The 24099-nt window shown below is 35.8% G+C and overlaps 1 protein-coding gene across 4 annotated transcripts in view; it reads left to right on the top strand.

Annotated features, from left to right (window-relative positions):
- Positions 1-22929, top strand: part of RBM39 (RNA binding motif protein 39) — a 30159-nt gene extending 7230 nt beyond the window's left edge. Inside the window, exons 4-17 of one of the 4 annotated variants that reach the window (XM_070420219.1) lie at positions 145-339; positions 2577-2642; positions 2739-2792; positions 4100-4217; positions 4605-4757; positions 7287-7424; positions 8872-8937; positions 12369-12573; positions 12964-13041; positions 17579-17611; positions 20407-20488; positions 21259-21364; positions 21785-21863; positions 21957-22929. In XM_070420219.1, the coding sequence (XP_070276320.1) occupies positions 145-339; positions 2577-2642; positions 2739-2792; positions 4100-4217; positions 4605-4757; positions 7287-7424; positions 8872-8937; positions 12369-12573; positions 12964-13041; positions 17579-17611; positions 20407-20488; positions 21259-21364; positions 21785-21863; positions 21957-22057 (1474 nt within the window). In that variant the 3' untranslated portion in view covers positions 22058-22929. Of the gene's footprint in view, positions 1-144; positions 340-2576; positions 2643-2738; positions 2793-4099; positions 4218-4604; positions 4758-7286; positions 7425-8871; positions 8938-12368; positions 12574-12963; positions 13042-17560; positions 17612-20406; positions 20489-21258; positions 21365-21784; positions 21864-21956 lie in introns of all 4 variants that reach the window. The other 3 variants (XM_070420218.1, XM_070420221.1, XM_070420220.1) reach the window with 3 other exon arrangements.
- The last annotated feature ends 1170 nt before the right edge of the window (positions 22930-24099 follow it).

The raw sequence follows: 24099 nt of genomic DNA, 5'->3' as shown, positions 1-24099 counted from the left end.
CATAATATGATTATGTATCATTGTATGATATTAAAAAAGCAAAATAAGTTTTTAAACAGATTTTTTAAATTCTGACCATAAAAGGCAGTATATTTTGGCAGATTCTTAAACCTGCAATATAATGGTGACATTTTTTCTTCTCAGGAGGAAAAAAAGCAAGAGCAGAAGTCGTAGTCATGAACGAAAAAGAAGCAAAAGTAAGGAACGGAAGCGAAGCAGAGATAGAGAAAGGAAAAAGAGCAAAAGCCGTGAAAGGAAGCGAAGTAGAAGCAAAGAAAGGAGACGGAGCCGCTCAAGAAGTCGAGATCGCAGATTCAGAGGCCGCTACAGAAGTCCTTAGTATGTAACTATGATTATGATGATTTTGGTTTGAGAGTCTTTTGCTGGGTATCCAGATAGCAATTTAACCTGAGTGATTTGAACTGTGAAATTTTACTGAAAAGAGTGTTTCATTAAATAAGGATATTTGGCATAGAAGGACTAGTAAAGTGGAAAACTATTTGTGGGCAAATACATCTGTTTTACTCTAGGCATACAGATTATTTTGTTATTCTATATTAAAATATTTTAGAACTGTATGCCAGTCCAAACTAAAGCATTAGAATGCTTAAAATATTTTTTTTGATATGTAATGCCAAATACTTGGTGTATGAACATTAACTGAACATAAATTTATTTAAAAGTTTAAAGCTCAGGTGGATGTAAGTTACAATAGTCAAGTATGTAATTTGTTAACAGTAATCTTATCTGTGTGGCTGTTTACAGCTGAAGTGACAGACCCTTTGTGAATTTGGTGTATGCTCCTGGATAAAGACGATTTTGGGGGCTTACCACATTGTTTGTATTTATGGTTCTTTTTTTTTTAAATAAAGCACTAAATGTGCTTTGAAGGTTCAATCACTACAAAAAGTTGGATGTGGCTATTTAAGGTCCAAAGTTTTAATATAGTTATTAAAAACATGTTAACTGTAAATAACTGGTAAAAGCAAGAATTGAATCTAAGAGTCCTTGGTGCTTTCCTCTTAATAAACATACTGTTATAAACTGGGTATGTTAAAATTAACACTTCTAACTTTAAAACTTGAAATGTTGAAAGTAGAAATCAAAGACAAACAGCAAAATCAGAACCTTGGCTCTGCCACTTGGGCAAGTTACTGCAAGTCAACACTAAGCTTTAGTTTTCTCAACTTTTTTTTTTAGTTTTCTCAACTTTTAAGAAAGGTAACAATTGTCAGAAAAACTATTAATGAAAATTGAAGAGAATGTAAATAAAGCACCCATCATACTGCTATTCATGAAATGTTTTGGTGTTTGAAGCCATTAAAGTTATTATCACTTTGAGTTCTGATTCTGGTTCTTAAGTCTTTAAAATATAAAGAATTGAACTCTTTGTTTTTTAAGTTCATTCTAGCTGCTTATTTCATAAACTTGCTAAAGTGCTCTCTGTTCGGTGATGAATGCTCAAAGTCATCCTGTGATCCTGGTCTAACTTAAAAATGATTTAGTTTTTACATTTGGCTTCAGGTGATTTTAACTATGGAGGCAAAAATTGGGACTTTTATAATTAAGGGAGAAGAAAGTATTTATACATGCTTCTTTGAACTTTTAATTTATTCAGTAAATGTATATTCTTATCAGTATTAACTTGAATTGCAAAGACTTAATACAAAATCATTTATTTGGAATTGCTTGGATGTTGTTAGGAACATGTGTAGCTCATGAAAACAAATTCAAATGGTGGGTCACAGACCACTAGATACTTCATTTTGCTACCTTTCTGGAAAAGAATAACGGGATGAGCACTAAGGGACATTGATTTGTCTCTTAAATTTAGTTTCTTTTGGTCTTTCAAAATAAAAGGCCCCCAAACTGCTGGACCTTTTTAGAGTTATTTAGAATACAGAATAAATTTGTATTTTAGAATAGTTGTCTTTTTGATTTTTTTTTTAAAACCTTTAATATGTCAAGTCCTCAAAAAAAGTGTTTTTGAAGAATTGAACTTCCTTCACATCTTTACTATGGAATATTTTGCCACAGGGAAGTGAAGTATGATGTGCTAGATGTGTTTTTATGCAGTCCCTGAGATTTGTTGTAAAATGGAATTTTGGAGTTTCATGATTATGTATAAATAGTCTCCTATTTTTTAAAGAAGTCTCTTAAGAAAACATGAATTATATGTATGTTCCTGAGAAAGGATGTGCAGAGATGCACACCAAATTGTTAACTTTAGTTATTTCTGGTGTGAGAGAAGTAAGGACTTCTATGTTTTTCTTAAACCTCAGGAATGTATTCATAAATGTGTAATCTTTTAAAAACTATAGACTAAAAATAAGAATGAGCATTTTCAGAATTTAAAAATTTTGAGGCTGTAACCTTTGGTCTTGGCACCTCTCAGTGGTCCAGGATAACTGTAAGAGCAGTTTGCTTGGGATAGAATTAAAAAGTCTATTTCCTCTTCATAATTGAGGTGGAAAAGAAGCAGCCTAAACAATGTTAAGCTTGCTGGAGAGCACATGAACGTGATCTTAGCAAGACCCTAAACCTGTAACTAGTGTAATTTTGTGTTTCCTTTTTAGCTCCGGACCAAAATTTAACAGTGCCATCCGAGGAAAGATTGGGTTGCCTCATAGCGTCAAATTAAGGTTTTTAAACATACTTCTGAATTGTTTAAATTGTTTTTCAAGGAACTAATGTGGTGTACTTGTTTGGGTAACTTCTGAAACTTTTTAACTTTGCAGCAGACGACGTTCCCGAAGCAAAAGTCCATTCAGAAAAGACAAGAGCCCCGTGAGGTAGCTGTTGTCACTATTTATTTCTTTAGAACTTTTAGCTTTTATACAGCTTTTGTAATTTATACTACTGCTAAATTTAGTGACATTACGTAAATTGGACCATATTAAATGTCCTAATGTATTTCTAAATTTTCAACAGCTTTCCTTTTAATTGCATATAAATAAATCTTAACCAAGTTGACTGGTTTTTAAGTAGTAGCCTTTGGTTCTTCAATGTTTCTATAGGTTATTTTCCTTTTAAATAAACGTAAGACTTACCTGTCCAATTTACCATTTTGTTCACGTAACGTTTTATTATATTGGCAGCATTATATTCATAGCATTGTTCTTTACTGGTGTTCTGCCTTCCCTTAAAGGGAACCTTTCTTTTTTTAACTGATTTCAGAGAGGAAAGGAGAGATAGAAATATCAATGATGAGAGAATCATTAATTGGCTCCCTCCTGCATACCCCACACTGGGGATCAAGTCTGCAATCTATGCATGTTCCCTGACCAGAATTGAACCGTGATTTCCTGGTTCATAGGTCGATGCTCAACCACTGAGCCACGCCGACCAGCCTTTGAGGAAACTTTTTAACTTTGAGTTTATCCTGTTACTTGGTATATTCTAATATCCCAGGATTTGGTAAAAACCTCAATTTTAAAAGCTCTTGCAGATATTGAGGTTTTTAACTCTTTAATATTTAATTTTCTTTCTAAAAATTCCCTTTAGTTATCTTTCTCTGGATCTAGTCCAGCTTTGTATCTCTGTTTTACAGTAATATTTTTAAGATCACTTGTTGATTTCTCGATGGGATGTACCAGAATTTTGTATAGAGTATTTCAAAAGTATTCCTGAGAATGTTCAAAATAAAAGGCCCCCAAACTGCTGGACCTTTTTAGAGTTATTTAGAATACAGAATAAATTTGTATTTTAGAATAGTCGTCTTTTTGGATAAGACAGACCATGTTTATGCTTGTATCATGAAGGATTCACTTAGAACCTTAACCATATAGTGAATATTTCATAATTGATAATGTTAATAGATACTTTTATTTTCCTTAAAACTTATAAAAGTAAATTTCATCTATTATGCTTTTATTTTCTCCCTTGGGCACTTTAGTTTCTTTAAATTTAGAAATGTAAGGCTGTTTGTAATAATGAATAAATTGTAGCCCACTACTATAATTTCCTGTTTTAAAAAAATGTTTTTATTAATTTTAGAGAGATGGCTAGAAAGATAGAATCATCAGAGTTTATTCTGTTTACTGAAAATGTATTTTAACAAGAATAAGTTATAAATTGCTGTATTTCTTTCTCCCATTAGGGAACCTATTGATAATCTAACTCCTGAGGAAAGAGATGCAAGGACAGTTTTCTGCATGCAGCTGGCAGCAAGAATTCGGCCAAGGGATCTGGAAGAGTTTTTTTCAACAGTAGGAAAGGTAATCTTGGCCTATTTAGGGAGGTCATATAAGTGGAAATTGGAAACATTTCAATAATTGTCAGTATGACATAAAATGGAAGACATCTAAACACAAACCTTTTGATTTAGTAGAATTTAAATACAGAATTTATTTTTTGTAACATTTCTATTTAACCTCTCTTGGAAGTTAATAAATGTTGGAGGTGATTAATGTTACCACATTTATCAAAAAATAGAAGCTAGAAGTGGGCCCACAATTGTACTTATCTTTAAAAAATTTTAATGGCTCGCACCTTTGCTTTGTCAATAATATGCCTCTTGTCTGTTTTTGAAATTATTATTTAGAATGGCTTATACTGGATGATTCCAGAAACAACCTTGTGTTAAGTGTGTGTTTTCTTTTTAGGTTCGAGATGTGAGGATGATTTCTGATAGAAATTCAAGACGGTCCAAGGGAATTGCTTATGTGGAGTTTGTTGATGTTAGCTCAGTGCCTCTAGCAATAGGATTAACTGGCCAACGTGTTTTAGGAGTGCCAATCATAGTACAGGCATCACAGGTAATTTTTTTTTCTTGCTTTAGATTTTGATCATTGATAATAGTGGAAACCTGCTGTTGGCTTAGTGTTGTGCTGTAGTGTTTTTTTGTGCCTTAAGGTCTAAAAACCTATTTCATGAAAAAGACTTGAGAACTTGATCTAGAATTTTATTGATTTGTAATAGTCTCTTAGTTGTTTATTAAGCATCCACGAACATGTTTTTTCCTTGCAATTTGTCAAATTGAACAATTTTGACTTTTTTGAGAGTACATTTATTAAAGTTGGGGACAATGAAACAAGTTAGGGGTTAGAGTAGAATAAGCAACAGGGGAGAGCCTAGGCAGAGCTGCTTTGGCTCACTGAATAGTTAGAGAAAAGGGGGCCTTGGAGACAGGTTTATGGCTTTAGACCAGGAGAGCTGTGGCTGCTCATTGCTCCCCTGGTTGCAAGAGTTTAGGAGATGCACGCCTATATGGTATGAAGAGGTGGGGAGGGAAAGGTATGGTGAGCTCCCAGGAGAGAGAGCACGCTAATTTTTAAAAAATACATATTTTATTGTTTTTTTACAGAGAGGAAGGGAGAGGGATAGAGAGTTAGAAACGTTGACGAGAGAGAAACATTGATCAGCTGCCTCCTGCACACCCCACACTGGGGATGTGCCCGCAACCAAGGTACATGCCCTTGACTGGAATCGAACCTGGGACCCTTCAGTCCACAGGCTGACGCTCTATCCACTGAGCCAAACCGACTAGGGCGAGCACGCTAATTTTGACATTTAAAAAAAAAAAAAAAAATTAACATTTTCTGTCCTGGCTCGTTTGCTCAGTGGTTAGTGTTAGCCAGTGAACTTAAGAGCATTAACAATTCTTGGTGAGTATAACAAAAAATTAACATTTTCAGAAGATTTTACTTCATGTCAAGAGTAGTTTGGCCCTGACCAGCTAGCTTATTTGGTTAAGAGCATCATCATCCCAATAATGCCAAGGTTGCAGGTTTGATCTCAGGGCACATATAAGAATCAACCAGTTTGGTTCAGTGGATAGAGCGTTGGCCCATGGATTGAAGGATCTCTAATGTGATTCTGGCCAAGGTCATGATGTACCTCGGTTGCAGGCTCAATCCCCTGGGTGCCGCATGCAGGAGGCAACCAATTGATGTTTCTCACATCGATGGTTCTCTTTCTGTCTCCCTCCCTTCTACTCTCTTAAGGCAAAAAAATGTTAACCAAATGAATGCATAAATAAATGGAACAATGAATTGTTTCTCTCTTTTACCCTTCCCTTTTTCCCCCTCTCTACCTTCCTGTCAATAAATTTTTAAAAAGTAGTTTTTGAATAACCATCATTTCTAGTATTTCTTTAAAATAAGGTATTTCAAACTAATTTAAGAATATCTTCTAGCCCTAGCTGGTTTGGCACAATGGATAGAGTGTCGGCCTGTGGACTGAAGGGTCCCCGGTTCTATCCCTGTCAAGGGCACATGCCTGAGTTGTGGGCTCGATCCCCAATGTTGGGTATGAAGGAGGCAGCCAGTCAATGTTTCTATCTCTCCCTCTTCCTTCCTCTCTGAAATCAGTAAAAATATATTTATTTAAAAAAAGAATATCTTCTAAAATAGTCCAAATTAATTTAAGAATACCTTTTAAGATAATCCAAATTGTAATATAATTCCTCTATGCTGATTCTTTACAAAATTGGCAAAAAATATTTTAGTTCATTTAGATGTGGAAAAATTGGGATGTATCAATATATTTTTTTTTTGTTTTGTTAAAAATATATTTTATTGATATTTTACAGAGAGGAAGGGAGAGAGATAGAGAGTTAGAAACATCGATAAGAGAGAAACATCGATCAGCTGCCTCCTGCACATCTCCCACTGGGGATGTGCCCGCAACCCAGGTACATGCCCTCGACCGGAATCGAACCTGGGACCTTTCAGTCTGCAGGCCGATGCTCTATCCACTGAGCCAAACCGGTTTCGGCTGTATTAATATATTTATGTAATAGGAAAGTATATGTTAGGATTCATCATCGGTACCTAAATAGTCGTGTTGGTAGGTTTTCAAATCACTGAACTAAATATGCCACAACTCCTAAATTTTTGGTTCCTTCATCAGACTCATATAAGTTATAAATAAGCTTTGTAACCAAATCAGACTTGAAATTCCAGTTTCACTGCTAACAAATTTATGCAACCATAATCAAATTACTTGCTTTATGACCTGTAAAAGGTGATAATGTCTTAGTTAATATTTTTGGAGTACTTAATGGGTATTTATCACTTGATTGTACGTAAACAATAGAAAAGTAATTCGTCTGTTCTCTTCCTGTGATGGAGGAGTACAAACCTAATAGTTTATAGAATCACCTGACCACCAGGGCTCAGAAGCATCAAATTAAATGAGATTTGAACTTATTTAACTTTAACTTTCTGTTCTCCTATACTAAAGGTACGCCAGTTTTTAATGATAGGTACTTGGGAAAAAATGACGTATGACTAAATGGTTTGATTTGATTTATAATGTGCATTTTTACTTAATCTAACTTGTAGGCAGAAAAAAACAGAGCTGCAGCAATGGCAAACAATCTACAAAAGGGAAGTGCTGGACCTATGAGGCTTTATGTGGGCTCATTACACTTTAACATAACTGAAGATATGCTGCGGGGGATCTTTGAGCCTTTTGGAAGGGTAAGTTCCAATTTTTTGAAACAATAACTTTCAATAGGCTCTTGATCCAGATGTAACTATAGTAATTTTGTATATCTGCTTTGTTATATTCTATAAAAATTAAGATGGGGAGGGTGATTCTGCAACGTTTTTGTGATAGTTTCAATTGATCTTCAATATTGTGACAATCCAATCTATTCTTTTCCATTTGGAGTTAGACATTCTATTAATATGTTGTTGTTCATAATGCGACAGTAAAATGCATAGTGAGTATTAGAATAAATAATTTAAAAAATTAACATGAATGATAAAAATGTACTGAATGCATTTGGAGCAAGAGTCTTTTTTCCCCTTGGTTTATTCTTTTGAATTCTTTTGTTTCTTACTGAAAATTTAGGGATATATAGAGAAGTTTCTCTACTAAATTAAAGAATAATTAGATTTTCTGTTTATGTCCAGTGAGTCTTCATTTTGGAAAAGACATTTTATTGCAGAATAAATATTAATAGTAGGTTGTGCTTTGGTTTAAAAGATTCATTTTGTGCCTGAGGATAAAAATCTTGGTTCCTGCTGAACCTTATCCACTAGCAATGTTCATTGCTCTTGAATGTATGTTTTTATTGCTTTCTTTCACTACCCCAATTTACCCCTTTGTTAAACTGTTTTGAGTCAATAGTGGTAAACATTAGGATGTTGAGATTGTGAGTACTTTGTGTGTTGGAAATATACACAAGTCATAAATGTATGGGTTGATCAATCATTAAGCTTGCAACGCGGGTGGTGTGCCCTTGACCGGAATCGAACCCGCGACCCTTCAGTCCGCAGGCCGATGCTCTACCCAGTGTGCCACACCGGCCAGGGTGGTTGATCAATCATTATAAAATGAATACATTTCCTGGATCCACTGGAACATGAATAAATACAAATTCATGCTTATCTTAATGTTTCATCCTTTGTGTGGACAGCTTTATTTTGGGATATAAAATTCACAAACCACACAATTCACCCATTTAAAGTAAACAATTAATTGCTTTTTATTCTATTCACAGAGTTGCACAATCATCACTAAATCCAGTGTTCTTTTAAAATAATTTCAACATTTTGGGCAATTTATCATGCCTGGTATTGAGAATTATTTTTTGATGGGTTCAGCATAATGGGAAGGAAACAAAAATGTTTTCATTTCTAACACCTGACTGTATTTTACAAAGAACTTATTATTTTTTGTTATTTGTTTTTGAGGCAAAAGATTAATATTATTGAAATATTTTTTAGTTCCCCAGTGCATGACTTCTTGCTTGAGAAGTTGCTAGGCTTTCAGAATATTTTGGGGGTGGGGTAATTTGGGTTGTGGTATGTTTTCACTTATTATTTAGGGCAGAGAGGGAGATTATTCAATCATGTTTCAAGGAAAAACATTTTACCCCCTACTTTTTACTTAGTAATAATTAATGTTTTTTATTTCTAGATTGAAAGTATCCAGCTCATGATGGATAGTGAAACAGGTCGATCCAAGGGATATGGATTTATTACGGTAAACAATTAACATTATGACTTGAATGTTTTTGATTTAAGCAGCATAGTAAAACTTCAGTTATTGATAGTGGAGAAGCACACATGGCTATTATTTTCAAGTGGCTTAAATTGTGTGACATTATAGCCATTTTTTAGTAGCAGTATGTATCCACCAAATATGAAAATTTAACCAGTTTACTATTATCCTGTATTTGGTCAGTTTTGCTTAGCCAACTGTTCTTAAAATTAAAGGCTCTCCTTTAATTTTTGACTCTTGTTTGACACATTTTTGTCTGTTGAGTGAGGTCTGTTGGGATTCCATTTTACTTAAAATTCTTTTTATATCTATGCATCTTACCACAATGATGAGGAATGCCTTGTTTCTCTGACTAGCCATTACAGCCCAGTCCATGATTTTAAAAGAACCACATATCCTTGCCTAAGAATTAAAAAATAAAAAATCAACCAATGAATGCATAAATAGGTGAAACAAATGATGTATCTCTGTGTCTCTCTTACCCCAATCTTTTCTCCTTCACTCTAAAACTGACCAATATAAACAAGTATTTAAAATACAGATAGGTCCCAGTTTTAATGAAGAAATTATAATTGTCGCCGGACCGGTTTGGCTCAGTGGATAGAGCGTCGGCCTGCGGACTCAAGGGTCCCGGGTTCGATTCCGGTCAAGGGCATGTACCTTGGTTGCGGGCACGTCCCCAGCGGGGGGCGTGCAGGAGGCAGCTGATCGATCTCTCTCATCGATGTTTCTAACTCTCTGTCCCTCTTCCTTCTTCTCTGTAAAAAATCAATAAAATATATAAAAAAAAAAAAGAAATTATAATTGTCTTATATTCAAATTCTCATAAAATTTAAACCTGTTGTAGGAGAGAATGTATTTTGTATGGTCATAGGGATTTTGTTTAATCTCTATGATGCTGGTGAAAGGAGAAAACTTGTTTATAAAAATCTTAAATCACCAACATTTTATTTTGTTTCTATAACATTAATGTGGTTATCTTCCTTCCCCCAGTATAAATATTGGTGTGCTTTCTTTTAATGGGATTTTAAATGTAACAATGATTATCTGTAAGTTTTCCCATCTCAGTAACAATATTATTAGACTAGTGGCCTGGTGCACGAAATTCATGCACATTCACGGAATTAATTAGAGGAAATATTTTAATGTTGCTCTTTGCCCTTTATAATAGAAATGTCAGAGATGAAAGAAAATTAGTAAAATGTATATGAAAGTCTTCCTCCTGTCAGAGTCTGGGGTGTGCCATGGGACTGAGAGTCAAGTCCTCGCACACCTGCATGTGCCTCAAAATCGCATGAGACCGAGACTCAGCTGGCCCCACCCCCATTGTGTGAGATCCAGACCCAGCTGGCCCCACCCGTCAAGTCCTTCCGGGTGGGGGTTACAGCCTCAGGCTCCCCAGTACATGCTGGTTGGGGGGCACAGCCTCAGGTCCCCTGGCCCGCCACTGGGGTGATGGCCTGAGGTCCCCCATCAAGCCCCGCCAGTCGTGGGGTGCGGCCTGAGGTCCCTCAGCCCAGTCTGGGGTGGGGGACGTGGCTTGAGGTCCACCGTTAAGCCCCGCCGTATTGGGGGTGTGTCCTGAGGTGCCCCATCAAGTCCAGCCGGGTGTGGGGCGCAGCCTCAGGTCCCCCGGCCTGACACCATGCAGCCTCAGGTCCCTGCTGATTGCTCGTTATGGCTTGTTATGGGAACCCCACCTCCACTGTGGGTGCAGCCATCTTGTGTTATGGGAACCCCGCCTCTTCTATGGGTATAGCCTTCTTGTGACAGTGTGATGGCATGACGGTTAATTTGCATATTATTGCTTTATTATATAGGATTTTATTTTGAGAGGAAAGGGGGATTGTTGAGAGACATCAATTTGTTGTTCCACTCACTTAATGCTTATTTATGATTAATTGATTGCTTCTTATATGTGCCCTGACCAGAAATTGAACCCAAAACCTTGACATATGAGAAGGACACTCTAACCAACTGAGTTACCTGGCCAGGGCCAGAAATTATTTTAAACAATAAACATTCTGATGAAAGATTAAAGTACAGGATTCATGGGAATATGTTCCTTTCTCCCATTAAATTAAAACCAGAGGGTATGAATTAGAGTTTTTCTGCGTTTGCAGCCTGGAATTAAGAATATTCATGATTTCATTGGCAAGAAAAGTTGACCCAGAAATTTGTATTAAAAATATCTGGCCCTAGCTGATTTGGCTCAATATTTAGAGTATCTGCCCATGGACTAAAAGGGTCCTGGCTTCAATTCTGGGGAGGGGGTGCCAGAGGCACCAATTGATGTGTCATGGAAGAAATGGGCTCAGGAAACAAGTTAAATGAAAAAGAAAAACCCTTGGAGTTTAGGGGAAAGGAGGGGTACAGAGGAGGAGGGGATGGGAAAGGTGCTGGCATGCTTTTGAGAGGGAATCCCTATCTTGTCATTTTACTTTTTTTTTTTTTTTAAAATATATATTTTATTGATTTTTTACAGAGAGGAAGGGAGAGAGATAGAGAGTTAGAAACATCAATGAGAGAGAAACATCGATCAGCTGCCTCCTGCACATCTCCCACTGGGAATGTGCCCACAACCCAGGTACATGCCCTTGACCGGAATCGAACCCGGAACCTTTCATTCCGCAGGCCGACACTCTATCCACTGAGCCAAACCGGTTTCGGCGACTTTTTTAAACTTCCTTTTAGGAGCCTTTCACTCTTTATTTTTTAATATATTTTTATTGATTTCAGAGAAGGGAAAGGGGGAGATAGAAACATTAATGATGAAAAGGAACCATTGATCAGCTGCCTCCAATCACATCCCCCACTGGGGCTCGAGCTTCCAACCCTGGCATGTGCCCTGACCAGGAATTGAATCATGAGGTCCTGGGTCAGAGGCTGATACTCAACCATTGTGCCACACCACCCGGGCCCTATCTTGTCATTTTAAATCATGTCAATAATACGGTCTGATCATGTTCGTGATATTATAGTTTGAAGTTACTTCATCATCCGCCCAGTTATAATTATTGAATATAATCCTACATAATATCCTATATAATAAAAGGCTAATATGCAAATTGACCAAACTATGGAACCACCTGTTGCTATGATGCACACTGACCACCAGGGGCAGACGCTCAACATAGGAGCTGCCTCCTGTTGATCAATGTGCTCCCACAGAGGGAGCGCTGCTCAGCCAAAAGCCCTGAGCCAAGACTTGCGAGCACAGTGGCTGTGGTGGGAGCCTCTCCCACCTCTGTGGCAATCAGACATCCCCGGACTGCAAGAGGGTGCGGGCCAGGCTGAGGGACTCACAGTGCACCAATTTTGTGCACCAGGACTCTAGTAAACTTAATAAGCAACCATTTCCTTACTTATGTAAACTAATCAACTGGACTTTTTTTTTTACCTCTCTCGATTAGTTTTCCGATTCAGAATGTGCCAAGAAGGCTTTGGAACAACTTAATGGATTTGAGCTAGCAGGAAGGCCAATGAAAGTTGGTCATGTTACTGAACGAACTGATGCTTCCAGTGCTAGCTCCTTTTTGGACAGTGATGAACTGGAAAGGACTGGAATTGATTTGGGAACAACTGGTCGTCTTCAATTAATGGCAAGACTTGCAGAGGGTAAGTTTTTTTTAGTGTTAATGATTTAGTATGACTATGATAATGAGAAAGTTATCTAGACTAATAAATGGAAAGTGATTGATTTTGGAATTATGTTCTCCATGGGCAGCACATGTATGTAATTTCATGAATTAAGTTCCTCACCTTAAAGTTCTGATGGAATCTACTTTATGGTGGTGCATTTTTGAGTATCACATTGTATGCTACAGGATTCCTTGTGCTTTCTATAAAAATAACATTCTCAAAATTCAGAATAAACTTAATTGTAGCTCTTACACTATATGCTGCTTGTCATGTTTACTATTGGAGTTACTTTGGTATTAAACACTCAGAAATCTGGATTTTTCTGCTCTTAACACATTAAGGACTTTAAGACCTATTCTTTTCCAGGTACAGGTTTGCAGATCCCACCAGCAGCACAGCAAGCTCTACAAATGAGTGGCTCCTTGGCATTTGGTGCTGTGGCAGGTAGGAATTGAATCTTTTCTAATTTGAAATCATTGTTTTTTCACCTAATTCGAAAATTTGCCAAATTTTTGCATTTAAAAGGACTTACTGAGAATTCAATTCATCAAGTACTTATAGCCAATAAATTTCAAATGTCCCTATAAGAAAGTGAAGATAAAGGACAGAATTATTTACTAATCATAATAAGCTGTCAGGATATTATGTTGAATCCTTCACACCAATTTTAGTTTAAATTGCTATAAGCCATAGAGACCAAAACCTTTATATTGCTTTACAGCACAAAATGTTTCATTGTAATATTTAAGTTCAGAGAACTACCAGAGGGCTTTAAATCAAGCTTAACTGAAGTGATTGCAATATCAAGAGTGCTCAGTAAATTGCCCGGTAAAGTTCTTTCCTAAACAGTACACATTATTTTGAGATGTTGAGTTTAGGAATTAAGTTCTTGGAGAGGACAGGAAGGGAGGAGAGCATTGGCAGTTTATTACAATCCTCTTATATAATAAAAGGCTAGTATGCAAATTGACTGAACGGCAGAAGGACCAGTTGCTATGATGTGCACTGATCACCAGGGGGCAGACGCTCAATGCAGAAGCTGCCTCCTGATGGTCCATGCACACCCACAGGGGGTGCGCCGCTCAGCCAGAAGCCGGGATCACAGCTGGTGAGTGCAGCAGCGGTGGCGGAGCTTCTCCCGCCCCTGAGGCAACGCTAAGGATGTCTGACTGCAGGATTAGGCCTAAGCTGTCAGTCGGACATACCTAAGGACTCCTGCGCTGCGGGACACACACGCGCGCACGCGCTCCAGTGCATGAATTTCGTGCACTGAGCCTCTAGTTATATAATGAGGAGTTTGATTTATGAAACACATGGTCTTCCTCTCTTTTATGGCTTAACTTAATTATGTGGATTTGTCTTTACCTTGATATTAACTCATATCTACAAGTTAGGATAATGTTTAATTTTGAAATGTTGACAACCTGGTTTTTTAGTACATATCAAAACTATTTGTATTGTGAACCCTGGATGACAGGAAGTACTTATTCCAAGAAAGTATGTAATTTATATTGCCGGGGTTCTTGTTCCAGCATTAAGAAGAGTTCAGCAGTCTGGAGAAGGAAGGGGCTGTGTGTAACTTAAAGAGTCCAAAAATGAAGCATAATTTTGAAAGGCATTGGGGGTCAGAGGAGCCTAGCTAAAGAAACTAAGATCTCCTCATCTCAGGATCCCATGCTTTTTATTAACACAAATTGTCCTGAGGCGAGGTGGAGATATACACTTCAAAAGGTAGGGTTTCCTATACACAGTCCATTGTCAGAATGGGGAGAATTAGCCTACTGCTGTTAAGGTGTTTGGCCAGTAGGAGCCAATAACATGTAGATTAAGATGCCCTGAGCTGGCTGGCAGCAAGCAATCATTTAATGCATCCTTTTCAGGTTTTGGGAAATGCCCTTCAGCCACTCCAAATGATTCAGTCTGCTGTCATGCTGGAATTGGCTTCCGACATAATGTTATGAATTGGTCCTTTTACCATATCTATAAAGTGAGGCTGCAATGAAAAAAAAATGAGATATGTACAACTGAAACTAATATAGTATTGGATGTCAATTGTAATTGAAAAATAAAAAATTATTTTAAAAAGTAAAGAAGTAATGAGCGATGGTACTGAATCTATACAAAAAAGTTCATGTGATTGCTTCATGATTGATTTTCTTCTAAATTGAAAGTTCATTAGCTGATTAATAGAGAGTATAATTTTCTACTTTTATATTGCTCTTCATTAGTTAGAAGGGGGACTTTTTTTCATTTTCTTTGTTGTTAATTCTCCCCCAGGGATATTTTTTCCCCAATAACTTTTAGAGAGAGTGGAAGGGAGGGAGGGAGCCAGAGAGAGAGCAAAGAGAGAAATATTGATGATTGATGAGAGAGAGAGACATCACTTGGTTGCCTCCCACCTCACCTGGGACTAGGGATGGAACCTGCAACTCAGGAACTTTCTCTTGACCTGGAAAAGACAGGTGACATGCTCTAACCACTGAGCACAATCACCAGGGCAGTGTTTTCTTTTTTAATGGATATCCAAAAGTTGTGAGAATACCTTTAGAAACCTGCCTTTAATTTTCTGTGCTTCCTATCAAATTGAGCGGTTTATTTTGAAATCTAATAGTTATTCCCTAAAATTTCTGACAAAACTATGCCAAGTATAACCTTATAAGGAGATAAAATCACAACAATTACTCTAATTTATTTTGATTTAAAATATATATATATTTTTGTATTGATTTCAGAGCGGAAGGGAAAGGGAGAGAGATAGAAACATCAATGATGAGATTCATTGATTGGCTTCCTCCTGCACGCCCTTATTAGGGATCAAGCCCGCAACCCGGGCATGTGCCCTTGCCAGAATCGAACCTGGGACCCTTCAGTTCTCAGGCCAACGCTCTATCCATTGAGCCAAACCAGCTAGGGCTATTTTGACATTTTAAACAAGCATTAGGCATATAATTTTCAGTGAATAAGTAGTTATAGAAATCATTTGCTGTGAATAATTCCTGGTCTATGGTTTGAAAATTATTTATTCTGAAGGCCATTCCTATATTGCTCCCCATTGTTCAGGTCATTCTTTCAATAATTTAGGAAATGTCTCATTGTTCAACATATTCTATATAGTCTCACTAAAGGATAGTGAATGAGATTTGTTCCCTGCCTTTGGGGATTTGATGCAGTGACATGATTGGTATCTTAACAATCTTAGGTTTATTCTGGATGGTAAATCAAATACATTGATTTAGTCTTCAAAAACAGTATCTTTACCTAATTAAAGATTTTTCAGTCAGCTGCCTTCTTTCATCCCTTACTGGGGGTGAGCCCACAACCCAGGCATGTGCCCTGACTGGGAATCAATGGGCCAACCTTTTGGTGCATGGGATCATGCTCAACCAACTGAGCCACTCTGGCCAGGCTCCACATGTTTATATTCTGGAAATTTTATAGATTCTAAGATAGGATTCTTACCTTTATGAAACCCATGCTTTATTTTCTAACTTGTCATAACAAATGACATAAAAAATTGGAAATTTTTTTATGAAAAGAAAACATGCTCTTAAATATTCATATCGTCTTAATTTGTTTCCAAGTGTCAGAGTTCTTGGTCAGACTTGAAAACACTTTAAAATAAGTTCTTGGCAACCTCCAAATTAGTTTTGGTGACTTCATATTCCTCTGGCCATAATCTTGTGATCAGAAAATCATGTTAAAAAAATTTTTATTTTTGAAGTTTTTATAGGGATTTATTAACACTTAAAGTAGCATGGATTTCTGATATCTATACATTTTTTCCCATTTTTAGGAAAAAAAAGACAAATTGTGTTATAATTTAAAGTTTATTGACAATGTTCCTATGGTCATATCTTCAAGTTCCTTCAGTATACATCAGTTATATTTCTTCAACTCCTTGAGATGCCAAATTTGAGCACCTAGGACCCAGGTATACTTATATCCCAATATAACTTGGGCTGTGGATCCCGTTAGTTTTTGCCCATGTTTTATGATCATTTTCATGTACTCAGCAAGGAACCCAAATGGCAATAAAAGTGTTGCAGTTGAATCTCATGTTAATGACAATTGGGTATTAAAGCTAAACCATTTCTATACTGTACATTTCTGAAACTTCGAACTTAGATAGTTTTTCAACACTGGCATTTTCTTGACTATTCAGACCTGCTGCTGTTTTTACTTGCCTTTTAGTGTAGAAGTATTATCAATTATATGGGAAATATATTGGTAAAAATTCTCGTTCTCTTTATTTTTAATGCTGACTAGTTGCTTAGATTTTTCTGTATTTCATAAATTATGGTAAACCCAATTAGATTTCATTCCTGCCTCAATAAATTTCCAGACTAGGTCATAAAACCAGATTTAAAAAAAAAAAAATGCATCTTCTTAGCTGGACTTGACTCTTTTTAATCCTAAAACCACTTTTAAAAAGTATAAAGTTAAAATGGTGTATTTTCCACTGGTGCTGCTGTTACTACTTCAGTTGGTAGATTAGTGAAAGTGTTTACAGCTGTTTGATATTACTATTGCAGAGATTACTATTCTTTCTAAAAGTTTAAAATGCTTATTATTCCCACTGTTAGAACAATAAATAGTTGACTATCCCAAGTACTTGGAATTGAATTCTCAAGATCAGGGTTTTCATGTATTTTCTGACCGGTTTGCTTCCCTTTCCCCATTTCCCATTATTCCCATGTGCAGACTAGTGTAGTGGAATGTAGTATTTTAGATGTGGAAGAGTACTTACTAGGAATAAGAAAAGAGAGGCATAAGTTTCCTAGGACAGGAGGAGAGAAGGCCCCCAAAGCCTTGCCAATGAGGAATGGGGAAGGGGGTTTGGCTGCCAGGTTTTATTATAAGTTCATTTTCACAAACCCTGCTACAGTAGTCCTCTTTTATTAATGCTCTCCTGACATTTACCCTGTTAGTTGAGGCTCTTCATTGTTCCTGCACTGAGCTGTAGAATTCTCTTTTGTTATAGATTTGCAAACAAGACTTTCCCAACAGACTGAAGGTGAGTTGAGCTTTTTATTTGTCTTCAAAATAAATGTAAATGTAGCAAGACATAGTTCTTTATATCTATTATTGTATTTTATTTTGGATCCAGTTTTGTCAGAAAGATAGTCATATATTACATTACACACATAGTAAGCTATTTGCTAATGTATGTTTTGAAGGCCCAATCAAAACTATTACAATTGCATGGATAAAAATGAAAATGTTTGTGCTTTTTTAGCTTTAGCTTGCTTAGAAGTATTTTAAGCCTCTTATGCTTATTTTTGTGTAGTGATTGTTAGTAAGTTTTACATAGAAGTCACAAAGTGAAATTTGTCATTTAGATAGACAAATCTTTCAGAACATAGTTTGTCAACTTAATATAAGATTAGGAAAATTGGCTCTAACTCCAGTGATTTGTATATGCAGTACCAAGCAATGAGAATATTATCCAGAACAAAATTGCATGCAGATTTCAGAGATTGAAATGATTTATAAAGTGGGCTATTTTTTCTTGTTTTTAATGTCCACATAAATATGTGTCATTTGATAGAGCTATTTGATACTGAGCAAATTCAGTATCCCATTTTTTTAGGCTATACTTAAAGTTGTTTAGGGAAATTATTCTATATGAATTATTTACCATGTTCTTTGATAGGAACTAAATGTATAATTTTTCTAGTAAATGAGGCAGCTATATTCAATCCTTTTATTTCTAACAGATTTTAAAAAGTTGAACTAGATTTTTCTATTAACTATATTTCTCTGCTGAATTTATTGTGTTCTGCATTCTTCTAGGTTGAGCTGGAATATTTCTATCAAACATTTTCTAAATATTTTTCAGTATTCATAGTATATTGTCATAATTATTTGGAGGAAATGGAAAATACAAGTTCTCAATTATTTTGTAATGTCCTTCTAGTTTTTCTTCCCAAGCATACTTCCATTTATTTATGATGAGGGTACACAGCAGGCTTTTTGTTTTTAAGATATATTTTCACCTATCTTTTTTTGTTTGGTTTTCAAATATTTTTATTGATTTCAGAGAGAAAGGGGAAGAGAGAGATAGAAACATCAATGATGAGAGAAGAATCATTGATTGGCCACCTCCAGCACGACCCTTAGTAGGATCGAGCCCACAACCCGACTGGGAATCGATTGGTGACCTCCTGGTTCATGGGTTGATACTTAATAATTGAGTGACACCAGCCGGGCAGGCTGTATTTTTTAACTTTAATATAAACATGGTTGCATCTTTAACTTTCCCCAATAGAGTTTGACATCTGTTACTTACTTTAATATATAGCCTAATTCTATCAGAAAAAAATTTATGATATATTTCATGTGCAACCATAATTTTTATTCAATGGAATATTTCTGGTACTTCCTCAGGTGAATGTTTAATTATAATTTCTAATGCACTGTTTTATCCTTAGCTTTGTTGTTATGTATTGGAATGAAATTTGGTCAAATGTTATGATTACGGTGAGTTGTATAACAGCTACTGGTAATGTTTTATAAATCACATGTAGACAATGGAGTGGCTGTCTTGGCCAGTGCTCTCACTTCATACTTAAAACCAATAGGGTTTTAAATGCTGAGCTTAAATATCAGTGTTCAGTATTTTTTTATTTTTAATATAGTGAATATTTTAGTTTTATTTTTCGTGCTAGTCTATTTCTTATGCAAAAGCAGACATAATCACTTTTTAAAGATTAATCTGGTTGTGTAATAGAATTTATAATCCTAGGACAGTGATCGGCAAACTGCGGCTGGCGAGCCACATTCGGCTCTTTGGCCCCTTGAGTGTGGCCACGAAGTTTCAATCACACTATACGTGCGCATCCGCACGTGGTATTTTGTGGAAGAGCCACACTCAAGGGGCTGCAGTTTGCCGACCACTGGCCTAGGATATTAAATCTTAGATGCTTGGGTGGTTTTATGCATCTTATTTTTAAACTTAATCCTTTTATAATGTTTGTGTTTTTTTAGGACTATATAACTATATATTCATGGATAGAATCCTAAGAAATACAATAGGGTCATACATTTATTTGGCACTTTATTCATGTTAGAGGTGGGGGGGCTGGGAGAAACATCCATTTGTTGTTCCACTTATTTATGCATTCCTTGGTTGCTTCTTTGCCCTGAACAGTGATCTAACCCACAATCTTGGGATATTGGGACTGAGCTACCTTCCACGGCCTTATTTTGGAATTTTAAAGATCATATTTCTTAGTGTGTTTATGGATTTTCAGAGAGAGAGGGAGAGGGATAGAGGTAGAAATATTGATAAGATAGAAATATCTTCAATCAGCTGTGGGATTGAGCCCGCAACCCAGGCATGTGCCCCTGCCAGTAATCGAATGGGTGAACCTCTTGGTCCTAGGTTGACGCTCAATTGCTGATTGACCCTGGCTTGGCCAAAAGATAACATTCTTATTACCCCCTGCTTCTCAGGTATAAACTCAAGCAATTTTACAAAGTCAATGTTCAGTTTAATCCTTTGTCTTTCTGGATTGATTTGTGTTGTTGTTTGTATAATTTAAGTTTGATTACACATAAAGTTTAATTTCCCTTGTGAAAATAAAACTCCCAACTTTTTCAAGATCGGCCACTTCAAATATTGCCACAGTTTTCTGGCAACTAAAATGGAGTTCTGTTACATACTTTGATAGCCTTATTAAGTAAGGTAGGTTAGTTAAGTGGCTGGCTTGACATTATACCCTAGTTTCTTACTTTGGGTTTAGTGGATTTTTGTTTTATTTTGATGCATTTTCCATGGAACTAATTGCTTTCTTCTTTTTTTTTTAGCTTCAGCTTTAGCTGCAGCTGCCTCTGTTCAACCTCTTGCAACACAGTGTTTTCAACTCTCTAACATGTTTAACCCTCAAACGTAAGTAATATACTTTGGTCAAGTTCAAACACTTAGGATGTTTCCATATATTTCATAGTTCAAATAGTGCAACACTTTTTATCCTTTTAGCACAATTATTATGTACACTGTTGGTTATTTTTTTTGGATATGTTTGTAAGATTGGAATTGAAAGCTGTGCAGATTTTATATTTCCCGTTTATATCTAACTTTATTAAAGTTTGTGTCAGTATTTATTTTGGTCACCAGCTTATACCCATTATGGGCTTTGAGATTTTAAGCTTATTTCAGTCTAATAGCACAAAAGTTGTTTTTTTTTGTTTGTTTTTTTTTTAAATTTTCTTTTGATTAGTGCATGCTGTTAATTAGGAATATTTTCTACTTCCTAGCCAGTGATTAGAATGCCATTTATTAATTAGTCCACATCTTGTTTTTGTTCGGTAAAATTTTAAATCAGTCACTATATTTGAGGGAAATACGTTTCATACAACTTTAATAATTTATAATATGCTGTTTGCATTAATATTAGTTCAGAGTTTATCAGAGAAAGAGCTTTGGAGTTTTGTATTCTATTAGCTTTGTCTATGAAATGGTGATAAACTGTTGGTATAAGAATCATTTGAAAAATGTCAATAAATCATTTAGGTGACTTAAAAATTTATAATCTTCTTTAGAAATGTTTTATATCTTCTTTATTTCCTCCAGTGCCTATACCTAACACTGATTTTTGAAAAGAATGCATATTTTAAAATGTTTATACAGTGTCTAATAAAGCTTATACTTTCTTACAGAGAAGAAGAAGTTGGATGGGATACAGAGATTAAGGATGATGTGATTGAAGAATGTAATAAACATGGAGGAGTTATTCATATTTATGTTGACAAAAATTCAGCTCAGGTATTTGCTCTTTTTTATTTTTTAATATGTTTTTATTGATTTCAGAGAGGAACGGAGAGGGAGATATAGAAACATCAATGATGAGAGAGAATCACAGATTGGCTGCCTCCTGCACACCCCCTACTGGGGATCGAGCCTGCAGCCCAGGCATGTGCCCTTGACCGGAATCAAACCTGGGACTCTTCAGTTCTGCAGGCTGACTCTCTATCCACTCAGCCAAACCATCTAGGGCTATTTGCTCTTTTTAATAAGCAAAAATGTTGTTCTCTTTGCCTTAAAATTTACAGATACTTTCTGAATGGTCATATTATGATTAAACAATTACATAGTTACAGAACACTGAGTCTATCTGTAGGCCGCTTGAATAAACCTGTTCAAATGCACACTGTTTAGGATAATACTTTTTTTATTGTATTTTAGGGCAATGTGTATGTGAAGTGCCCATCAATTGCTGCAGCCATTGCTGCTGTAAATGCATTGCATGGCAGGTGGTTTGCTGGTAAGTTTAATGTTTCTTTTCCTGAGTGATTATTAAGGCTCTCATTAATCTAAGTGAAGATATTAAACTACCAATGTCTGTTTCTTTCAACAGGTAAAATGATAACAGCAGCGTATGTACCTCTTCCAACTTATCACAACCTCTTTCCTGATTCTATGACAGCAACACAACTACTGGTCCCAAGTAGACGATGAAGGAAGATATAGTCTCTTATGTACATAGCTCTTTTTCTTTTGAGAATTCATCTTGAGTTATCTTTTATTTAGATAAAAATAAAGAGGCAAGGGTCTACTGTCATTTGTATACAATTCCTGTTACCGTGAAAAAATAAAAATGTTAACAGGAATGCAGTGTGTTCGTTCTCCCTATATAGCAAATCCCACTGTATACAAAACTGTTCTCTTGTTCTGCCTTTTATATGTACATGTAGAAAATTACATTAAGGATCTATAGAAATAGCTCTAGGGGAACAAATGTGCTTAATGTAAAAAGGCAGACAGGGATATAATGTTTTTAATGTTTCATTTCAGAAGCCTAACTTTTTACACAAGTTACATTTCACATTTTCACTAATGTTGATATGGCTAATGGTTTAGCAGAGGTTTCTGAAATACACATTTAGTGTGTGGAAATTCAAGACAGCTAAAGGGCTGTTTGATTAACATCTCATCTTGCACTCTGATCAATTAGCAAGAAAAGATTTCAAAATTACATTTCTGAATGGTATCTTTTCAATTAATGTATCTGTAAAAGTTTCTCTGTAAATATGTGTTCTAGTGTGTCTAAGATTCCAAACAAAATGATCCCTGCATTTCCTCAAGATGTTTAGTGAGTCTGGTAAGCAAAACAGTCTGAGCAAGAAATGGGAAATGCAGAAATAGGTTTTGTCTGGTTGCATATAATCTTTGCTCTTTTTAAGCTCTGTGAGCTCTGAAATATATTTTTGGGTTACTTCAGTGTGTTTGACAAGACAGCTTGATATTTCTATCAAACAAATGACTTTCATATTGCAACAATCTTTGTAAGAACCACTCGAATAAAATTCTCTTAAAAAGGCCACAAGAAATCTTCATTTTTGAAATGTTTTGAAGTCATAGAGACAGGAAAATAGAGTATTAGTTTCTTTGACTTTTAGTAGTTATTAGGTATTTGCCTCTTTGGAACAATTATTAGCAGTCTGGATAAATTCTTGCCCTCAAGTTGTCTATACATATCATTCTCTTGGCATTGTACCTATTTGGGGTAATGTATTAGAACTGATTTACAAAAAAGGAAACAAAACATTCATCCAGGCTTTAAACTTGGGCATTGTTAAGTTTCCTGTGTTGTCTGGACATCCTTGTGGGGAAAAAAATGCTTTACTATTTAAAGTAAATACTGAACAAAAATGGAGTAAGTTCAAACTGACTTCCCAAGTTGATTTAATGCATTTACCTTATTATGGAATTTTGAGCTTTAACTTGGGTAGTGAGCCATCACCATTTATACTCTGAACTTTGCTTCAAGTTGTGTATAGGTTGAACCTTTGGATAGGTAATGTTGATCCTAATGGAATGATTATCATCTAATATTGATTTTCTTACCTCATTTCTGTTTCTGCTGCATTGATTTTTAGCATTGAGGCACAGGCTTTACACTCTATTTACTTAGATATCAAGTTACCTAATCAATTTTGAGTATGGAGCCATCACAGTTTTCTACCAACCCTTTTGGATGAGTAGTCCAAAATTGCTTCAGTTATTCAACCTGAAGTTTCAAGATTAAAATCAATTTTTTAAACACAGCAGTGTTTCTTGGGGCTAACATATGTGTGTATGTGTGTTTTTTTTACTTTCCGAAGTAGCTATAATTTTTAAATTAATTGAATCAAGTCCTGGTTCTGTCAGGGGTCCTCATTCCAGCAAAGACGGCTATGGTTTAATAAAGGCAGCAAATTTAGCTCTACACAGAATGAAATTTGGGTTGTAAATGAGGTTCAAAGTAAATATATAAGTTTGGCAACTTGAATAATGTAATACATAGAAAGTAATGCAAATTGCCATTTTGAGTGAAATCCTTTAGGTAGACATTTCACCTACTCTTTGGAAAATCTAACTGCTATTTGTACTGTGGTAGTAACCCTGGTTTTGGCTGAATCTGAGAGTCCTATGTCCACAAAATGTTAGGTAAGTCTAGTTTCTTGAAAACATTCCCATTTACTACGAACCTACTTTCAAGCCAATTACAGTAGAACCGG

This window comes from Myotis yumanensis, unplaced genomic scaffold (genome assembly GCF_028538775.1).
Source record: "Myotis yumanensis isolate MYYU_CA2020_CCGP unplaced genomic scaffold, mMyoYum1.0.hap1 SCAF_7, whole genome shotgun sequence".
NCBI lineage: Eukaryota > Metazoa > Chordata > Mammalia > Chiroptera > Vespertilionidae > Myotis > Myotis yumanensis.
The sequence above is the reverse complement of the archived record's forward strand: the minus strand, read 5'-3'. Positions and strand labels throughout refer to the sequence as shown.